Source organism: Phaethon lepturus, unplaced genomic scaffold (assembly GCF_000687285.1).
Source record: "Phaethon lepturus isolate BGI_N335 unplaced genomic scaffold, ASM68728v1 scaffold8022, whole genome shotgun sequence".
NCBI lineage: Eukaryota > Metazoa > Chordata > Aves > Phaethontiformes > Phaethontidae > Phaethon > Phaethon lepturus.
Genome location: NW_010525466.1, coordinates 42,317 through 51,942, shown reverse-complemented (window position 1 = coordinate 51,942; position 9,626 = coordinate 42,317). Strand labels below are relative to the sequence as shown.

The window sequence follows — 9,626 nt, the reverse complement described above, 5'->3', positions numbered from 1 at the left end:
TTTTAATTTCTAGTGTCAGCAGGAAGCTTACACTGTCACTCCTGACAGACGTTTGAAGTCTTGCAAGCCAGGTCCAGAATTCACAGTAGCAGGTCATAATTAATCACAAGTCACTCCAACACTGTGTGCTCGCTTGAAATGATAAATGCTTTAGAAAAGCCTCCAATGAACGGTAGCATTTCTCAACTGTGAAACTCAATTCAACAATAGACTTTAGAAAGTGCGTGCTTTAATACCATGAAAGGCAAATGCTTGGCTAAAAGTGGATAAGATTAAGCACATGCTTAGCTTAGTCAGGTGCTTAAGTGCTTTGGTGAAGCAGATCTGAAATCAGGCTTGCTTTGTTTTACCCATGACAGGTAGAAAATGAAAACATATATGAAGCCAGGCATGAAACAAAACTCCCAGTGAAATGGACAGCCCCGGAGGCAATCCGCTACAACAAATTCAGCATTAAGTCGGACGTCTGGTCATTTGGAATACTTCTGTTTGAAATAGTCACCTATGGGAAGATGCCTTATGCTGGTAAGTGCTTTTACCTGAAGAATGATGTCTAATGTTTTCTTGCTTTAAGAAGGACAAACAAAAAGGTTGAATGCCTGTACTACAAGCATGTTAAAGGGCTAAAACTGTGAACACAGAAAGAATGCTGTTCAGATGAGCTCCTTTTAGTGGGTCAGACCTTCTGGCTACCCCAGGCTCCCTGGAAGCTTTCCAAAGGCTGGGATTAGCAGCCGTTCAAGCTTCCCCTCACTGGAGTCAACCTGCATTGCACAGGCACCTAAACCAACTGGCTATTTCCCTCCAGCATCAGATCAAAGATGCCAATTCTCGGACTGTAGAAAAACGGAAGGTTTTTCTGTCCCCCCTCCTGCCCTTGGGTTTTTTTTTTTTTAATTTATTTTTTTGAGGAAATCTCATGGAAGGACAGATTATTATGTGTGGAGTGCTGCACAAGGCACTTCAGGAGGATGGTGTCTGAAAAATGAATCAGAGAGTTTCTATCCCCTTCCCTCACATTTGGCTATTGCAGTGGAAAGTCTTCATAAAGAGAAGGATCACAAGAATTAGGAATAAAATGTCACCAACCTAAAAAGTAGATCTAATAGTATGAGAGCAGCTATAATTCCTAGCAGTCTGAGAAATGCTCAAGGAACTGTGGCTGCAGTAACACAAGATATCAGTGAGATGATTGACTGTGACTCATTTTGTGCCAGTGAGGAGAACACAAGGGAAGGACTAAAGCAAAAAAAAGTTATGCTGCATCTGTACAGGCCTGAGGGGTGGTGTGTTCGCCATAAACTACATTTCACAGGGTCCCAAACTGGTATTTCCTGTAAAGGAAAAATTGATTTTGCTTTTTCATTCCCACCCTCACCTCCTGTGAAACTGTTCTTGAGAAAAAACCCAACCAACCACAAAACCAAAGCCAAAAATCCTCAACTCTTTCTTATACAAACTGTAGTTGTGTGCATATGCATACACACACATAAATAAACTATTGTTATAAATGATATGTAACACCATGATTCTTGGTATTTTCTGAAAATATGTTCAGTGTTACCCCTTGGCAAAGGCATAGTTTACCTGAAATTTTACAGTAGAAAATGTCCTTTTGCCAGGGCTATTTGCTTACTTGGTATTACTTTCAGGAGTTCGACCTCAGTAATCAGTTAGGAGTAGAGGTTATGTTGATCCATGGTGGCAGTGGGCAATGTACAGACGAAACACCATTCAGAGATCTAAGGAAAAGAAGTAAAGATTATGCAATTCAAGATTTAAAGAGCAGAAAATTGAAAAGGAGCAGGACTATAGTCTTAATATATAAAGGTATAGCAAAGGAAGGGGAATGGTTCTCCGTGACCCGCGGTGACAGCGCAGGCAGGATGCCACCACATAGCTGCACCAGAGGAACCTTAGGGCTGACGTTAGGGAAAACTTGTTAAATGTGAGGAAAATTCAGCAGCAGGATGGATTTTCTTGGGAGATTTTGAAGTCACTGAGACTAGAGGGATTTAGGAACAATTTAAGCAAAATAAGTGTCAGAAAAAAATTTCAGCAAGCCCAGGTGGCAGAGGGAAAGCCTCACACCCAGACAAACCCGTTTGCTACGCCTCTCAGAGCGGCACAGTCGGGGTGAGGGGGCCGAGAAATGATGGAGGAGGTTTTTAACTGCTGGTTTGGGATCTTCCGGTGACTCCTGCGGGCTGTTGCCGTTGAAGGGGGCCTGCTGAGGCCAGCTCTGCCCCCGGCGTGCGCGTGTACCTCGCGGGGGGGCATCCCGCGGCCTGGCCTCAGTAAGGGACAGGGACCCGCGGCGTCACTACGCAGACCCCGAGTAGCCTGACGAACCCCTTTGGGCCTGCAGGTATGCCGGGACACCAGGTGATCCAGATGCTGGACCAGGGGTACAGACTGCCCCGGCCGGAGGCCTGCCCAGAGCCGCTCTACCAGCTGATGCTGCAGTGCTGGGGCGCGGAGGCGGGCGGGCGGCCCACCTTCCGGGCCCTCTGCGGGCAGCTGGAGTGCTACTTCGAGACCAACACTTCTTCCTACGCCCATGCCCAGGCCGTGGTGACATGAAGCCCTGGGTGGGAGCTGAGGGACAGACGCCAGCAAACATGGCTGACGGGGGTGTGTGTGTGCTGTGAAACCAGCCTAACCTCAGACGTGGAGGTTATTAGGGGGTGCTGAGGAATTCTGGTACGTTTTCATCCCCGCGCCGATACTCAAAGACACTGAAAAATTTTTGCTGCTGGCAAGCGTTCTGCAAGACTGAGCATCAGGAAGCTGGAGGGGTGGGGGCTTCTAAAAAATAAAATGTCTTCTATTTATTTTTTAAACAACAGATGGCAAGAATGAGCAAATGAAAAGAGTGTTATTCAGTAACCATTGTAGCGTTTTGCCATTTCTTTATTGGAATAAACATTTGCTGCTCCTTAGATTTTTGATTCCTACCAGGTTGTTCCCGTGAAGGAGTGTGATGGCTCTGCACAGCAGGATCTGTGCTTCCAGGGTCCTCTCATTGTAAAAAAAAAAAAAGTAATCCCGTGACCGTGATGATGGCAGAATCCAGATTAATTGTCTTGCTTAGACTTGAAGTATATGTGCTTTTGCTGTATCAGAAAATAAAACAGATGTTCATGGGAAAAAGGGAATTATTTTGTTCTCTGGATGCAAACAGTGATCTTTTTTAGTTTGTCTGCTGTTCCTCTTTTACATGAATAAACACATTTATTATTAGACTCTTGGAGCTGTTTTTTCTTAATGTTGTTAAATAGTGCATGGAACTGATGAGTTACTGTCCATTGAAGTGTAAGGGTTTGGTTTATAGTTCTTAATTTTAGGAATATTGGAGGCAAAGATATTTCAACATGAACTCGAGGTTGCCTTAGCCTTTTAGAGCGACACCCTTTCCTATCCTGCTGCCCAAATCACAGACCCTCTCCAAGAAGACAAGGCCCAGGGCAGGTCTAGGTATTTTGCCGAGGAACTGACACTCCATGCTTCCATCTTCTCCAGATGTAACTTTAATATAGGAGATTTAAATAATAGATCATCCATTTTATTTTGTTCCATAGGGAAATGGAGCCCAGGTGATGCTGCTAACAGTCTTTACAGCTATAGATTTTATATTTTTTTTCCAGTTTTTCTAATTAACTACAATATCAGTTCTGTTAAAATCTGATATCACTGTGACAGTTTTATGTTCTCAGTTGTGAGGCTTAGAGAACCAAGTTCCAATTATTTACTTATGATTCATCAGTTAATTATTTAACAACATAATCCAGGAATTAAGATCTGTACTGTGTTAACATAGTGTGAGCTCAGTATAAGTGTGCTACCATTTTCCTCTAATATCAAGAAAGGGTATAAATAAATGAAAAGATTCATTACTTTACAGGCTAGGCGGTTTTTATTACACCTTTTTCATTTTATTTTCTTCTCTTTATACTCGAAATCCATTCATCTCAGAGCCTTGCTTCTAATTTTTAATTTCCTTTTCCCCTCCTCTACTTTTGGAAGCCAGCACACCTGTTTTTTTTCTTTCATACACATCTTTTATGTACTCGCTATTCAAAAGTCCTTTCCTTATTTATTGTTTTTCTCCTCTTTCTATCTTACTAGACTTAGAGTATTTCTAGCATTCTGTCTCCGTTCACCTTCATTTTCCATGCAGTGTTTCTCCCTACTAGCCCTCTTTATACTAATTACATTTGTAAGGCACAATACAGCGATAATTAGTTGTCAGGGAATCCATGCGATTTTGGAAAGTAATCTTTCACTCTGAAAGAAGAGGTGAAAGGGCTTTGCCAAACCCATCCCGGTAAGAATTGGCATGGAAAGAACTGGGAGACTCCCAGGCAAAGTCTCCTGCTGTCCTCCATCCATGTTTGTTTTGAGACTCATGCTAGCTGCTGGCTCATGGCCCCCAAAAGGTGTTATTTCTGATTATCAGACCTTCATCCAGGCATCTCTCATCTGCCTAGGAAAACTGTGTTTAACACTGTTATAGTATGAAGTTAGCAAATCCCACAGAGTAAGTTTACGTAAAGAGAATAAGAATGTTTTTATTTGGAAAGATCTCTGCATCAGACTTGCAATCTCGATGTTCAAGCACTATTTCTAACATGATTTTTCAGACTGAAAACATTAAGAATGCTGCGAATAAAAGCTGACTTCGCCCAACTCAAAAAAACTGTTGATAGAAGAAACATAATCTTAAAAAGCACAGATGTGTGCAGTTCACAGGAGATAAGCTGCCAGGAAAAAAAAAATCGACAGCAGGGAAATAGCAGATTATTCGGAATTCCACATTATACCAACTGGTCCAAGCTGCTCTGTGCTGGCCTCTGCCCTCGGGTGCAAGTCAGCAGGATCTTGTAGGACTCCACTGAAGCGACACCAGTAATTCTGAAGAAAGCACACCTGTACAATAAATACCTTCCTAAACCAACACATAGAGAATGGAAGGTCTGTTCACGTAGCTGAGTACTTTGTCTCCTTGATTTCTCCTATAGTCAAAGGAGAGAGAGAGGCTCCTTGAGATGGTGTACCAAAATTTCATTTCACCTCTGAAGCATCCCTGACAAGCTTCTCTCTCTTCGCTGCTGTAAAGGCATCCAGGAGAAATGAGGCTCTTTGCTGAGGGGTGTGTGTAATAACCCACATGTTGCAAACTGAAATTAGCTGTTTCAAGCTCCCTCTGCCAAGTGTGGCCTCATGACCCACCTGTAGCTGAGAGGAGCAGAAGCTGCAAGTGAGCTGCACCCTGCTGAGCTGTGTGAGGAGCGGGCGCCCGCGTGTGATGGCCTCCGGGTACCTGCTGCTGCCGGCAGGTGTGTTCCCCTGCTGCTGCATCCTGCCATTTTATCTCTTCTGCTTTCTCTCTGCGTGCTTGCAGAGCCACAGCTCGTTAGCGAAGTTGGGGTCTGCCAGCTGCCTCTAGAGCGTGCTGGCCCAGGGTGGGAGCCGAGCAGCAGTGCTGGCTGAAGGCAGGAGGTGGGTTCACTTTGGTGAGTCTCATTATAGGCCTTGCACCAAAGAAATTAGTTTATTTTGTATTCATCTTAGAGGCAGCCTGTGCATATTTGGCCTCCCCAAGGCGATGTACTGTAGGTGAAGAGGCGCAGTCTCTCTTAATCCTGAACACCATCTCCACCCCATCGCTGTGTGTCCAGCGACCGGTGCACGGTCTTAGCAGAAGTGGAAAGCAAGGAAAGGCAGGAAGGCAGGTACGTTATGGGTCCAGGATGTTCATTTTTCTCTTGTACTGGGTTGCTCTGAGAAAGTCTGGTGGCTGGTAGAGCCCCTTTGCCACTATCAACAATCCAGCTGAGGCCAAGCCTGGAACCCACAGATGCTGCTATGGTTCCTCTTTCTGGTTTAAATCCATGCGCTTACACTTGCTCCCTTATTTTTCCTGTCCATAAACTGCTGCTATACCAGTGAAATGCTGTCATTCTAATATGAGCTCTAATTTTGGATCTCTTTTTTCCCTGAGCTGGCAGGGGAACAAAGGAGAGAAAAATCACCGATGCAATGGAATCAGCAAGGCTCTGGAAATAAAGAGTAATATGGAAAATTAATAATTTGTTTCCAGCTTTTTCTCTCCATATTTTTTTTTTTAGTGAAATGGTTCCATTACCAAGAAAGACTGGAGGAAGAAGGCAGCAAAGGGTGATAAAACTTTGCAGAGTTCAATTTGCTTACAGGCAATGCAACAAACAAAACTATGCCTTTCCAAGTACAATTTCATTTTATAATAATTTTATTTATATGTCAGATAATTATAGTCAAAAGTCTTTGCTATGACTTGATTTAAATTAAACGTCAAGGCTATAATTTCCAGTTATAGTGCAAGGTGAGATGGCTTTAACTTTTCTCATTTTATTCTTGAGGCCTTTTATGTTCAAGGTTCTGCTAGAGCTATCTATTGCACTTGTTTTTACCTGATGGGTCATGGAGGGAAAATAATGGATTCAGTTATGAGAAACAGTAATAGACTTTTTTGAACTGACATAAATTTCTATGTTTAGATAGAATAAAAGCATCAGGAAGAGATAAGTTGAGTTTTCTACAATAGACTGGTCTTTGTGAAATTCACTTCACATAAATTGTACTGAGATGTCTTTTGTGTAATGTTTTATTTATGTAATTCAGTTATTCTTTGAGAATTAAATCATTTTATGTGGTCTTACAAAAGATGACTTTAAAATGTCCAACCAGAAAGAACAAACCTCTATTTTTCTTAAACTTTCCATTCTTCAGGAAGTTATGGGGCAATGCAATTGAACTGTAAGTATTAGGGAGTCCCTAGTGTTTATTTTTAACTCCTACTGGAGAACCTTTATCACCTAATCTGCATTCAAGAACATATATAGGGATACTAAACCTGTGATAAGGCAACAGGGGACCTTCTGTCACTACTTTCCTTTTTTTGGCTAATGTATCTCATACTTGCTCTCCGAATGACTTGGCTATGAGCAGCAATTTTCTTTGTGTAGATTTGTAACTTACAGTGTGCAAGGAACTGAACCAGCAGAGTGCATTATTTTATTGTGTTTCAGACTCAACAAACTGTCGGTGCATGGAAACGGAGCATGTGACTCATTCAAGTGATTGCTCCTTATGCTCTCCTATGTGCTTCTGTTTCACTCCTTTAAAACGTGCTGCAGTATCACGTCCAGTCAGTGCTCCCACGGCCATTGCGACTCACTGGTCAGTTATTTGTGGTGTGTGGATTTTTACCTTGGAGCAGGTAAAAATGGTGCACGTAAGAGTTGTGTTTCTGTGCTCACAGACGTACAGATGTGTGGTATATTTTTATGGAAAGCTGTGTGGCTTTCCAGCAACATCTGGGCCAGATGTGTTCTCCAGACTCCTGCCTCAGTCACCTGTTGCAAATGTTTGCTTGGAAGAACTCTGTGTGTGCTCAAAAAAAAAAAAAAAACAACTGAACTGGGGTCTATGAAAAAGACTTCATTCTATCCACGTTTACTATTAACAGGTCCATGCAATTTTTTTATTTTTTCAGTCCAAGGTTTTTCAGGAATAACTAATATAAAAGAAAAAAATCAATATGAGAAATGACATGTATAAACAAGCTGGGGATATCACTGAAAAGTACTTTGGCATTTTAATCTTTCACATCTACATTGTGCTGAAGAATTCAGTCCTTATTTTGGTACAGAGAAAATTAAAATGTACATTTAAAACATTCAGTATTCTAGAAATGAATTTTAGCCAATTCCTGGATCTAAATATCACTAGAATTGAAAAACATGATAGAAATTGTACATTGGTTCCCATCACTATTTTCAACAAAATAAATTCTGCTAAAATTAGGCAGATATTTGAGCAGACAAGTATACAACAACTTCTTTATTTCTTCCCCTGCGCCCCAGTTTTTTACCTATATTATTACAGGAGGTTAGAGCTCCCACAGAGTAAAAAGACTTTTTAGTTGTGCTGAGAGATATGAGTTTTTTTCTGTTCTTTTTCTAAAGTAAAAAAGTTCAGCCTTGAAGATTATTCCCAAAACTACACTTAAAAAATAACAAAAGAAATGCAAGAAGTGTTTATCATACTTTTACCATTGTTCATGTCTTTAGAAAACACAGTGGTAAAACATTTCAAAGCAAAGAGAAAGTTGCTGCTGAACTTATAAAAAACACTCTTTGGATAAGCTGGCTGTGCTATTTACCCTATTAAAGAAAAGAAATCACACTGCATTCTTTTCTCTGATTACTTTGACATAAATTCTGAGTATACTGATTGGACTTCTGTGTTTTAATATACTAGAGAATTCAAATACATATACAGCAATATCAAAACAGTTTTTATTTCCTTTTTATTTTCTGTCTCTGTGACTGGACAGTTATATCTCTGCTTAGAAGCATATCTAAATATGCTAAAGTTTTTGTTGTTGGTCATGTATGGTTTTCAGCATTGTTTTTTCTCGCACTATTTTTTTCTGTTCTTGATATTTTTAAAAAAATTACTCTGATGTTTTTATACTATTGATTAGCTTATTTACATTTGCAAAGAGCAAAATGTGTTCATATTCCAAGGTGCTCCATTATTCTGCCAAATATTTAAAATTACCAAAAATAGAACACAATGTATTCAGTGGGTTTTTTTTCCTATGAGGCAGCTTCTTATAAACAAATACCTGTCCATTCTTTGCCATCACCTGCATGTCAGTTCCACATCTCTCTCAGAAGCCAGAATAATGAAAACTGAACTTGCATGTTCTTCTAGAACTCCTTGGTGCTGGGTTACTTTACACCAAAATCAAAAGTTTCAAAAATGTATGTTTCACTGTTCCTTTTACCTCATCTTCTAAATGTAGGCAGTAGTTCTCCAAAGTCAGCAGTCTCACCTGTAGCCACACTCTTATCACAACACTTCAATAATAACCGTCTCTCTTCTTCCAGTTGTTCCACTATCAATGTTGCCTGTCTCCTTAGCAAGCTGGCTCTCATCCACACTCTCATCTCTGCCAGATACTAGATCAGTTATGGAAAGAAAGGCATGCAGTAACAAGTTAAAAGCCCACAGGTCTTCTCTGATTTATTTAACTGTTGCTCTGGCACACACACATATACATTGAATTAAGATAATAAGGTAGACTCCTATTGCAGTTGACAGACTGCCTTTGGAGTTAATGAGAAATGACTCAATACAAATCTTTCGGACCCCTCAACTATGAATGAATAATATTACTATAGTCAGATTAATAAGGTACTAGAATTTGGAAGAAATGCAGTATGAGAGCTGCTACATCACGAACTTCACAACAGTCTTCCCTGAAAGAGAAACACAGGCCTGTTTCTGTAGAAAGGGGTGGTGGGAAGAGAAATTCATTGATTGTAGGGCACAAGAGATTGTGATGGTTCCCTAAATTCCTGACATCAGGGTCTTAATATTGATCTGGCATTTTCCTGTGAGACTGGAAACAGAAAAAACACTAGACTTTTAGTGGAGGGCAAATCAGTGGCACAGGGCATGACTATAGTCTAAGGGGTTAGCAAAGTATAAATCTGCAACCGTGGCCGGGTTGGAGGACAGGCTGGTGTGCTCTTTTTCTACCTGTACTGTGGCTACATGAGGGTCGGGCAGGC

The 9,626-nt window shown here is 41.0% G+C and overlaps 1 protein-coding gene across 1 annotated transcript in view; it reads left to right on the top strand.

Moving 5' to 3' along the window:
- FRK (fyn-related Src family tyrosine kinase) overlaps window positions 1-2,583 on the top strand; it is a gene marked incomplete at its 5' end in the record, with an annotated part of 29,621 nt that extends 27,038 nt beyond the window's left edge. The window contains 2 exons of the mRNA XM_010282745.1: window positions 360-525; window positions 2,369-2,583. Of these exons, the coding sequence (XP_010281047.1) occupies window positions 360-525; window positions 2,369-2,583 (381 nt within the window). The remainder of the gene's footprint in view (window positions 1-359; window positions 526-2,368) is intronic.
- Between the last annotated feature and the right edge of the window lie 7,043 nt (window positions 2,584-9,626).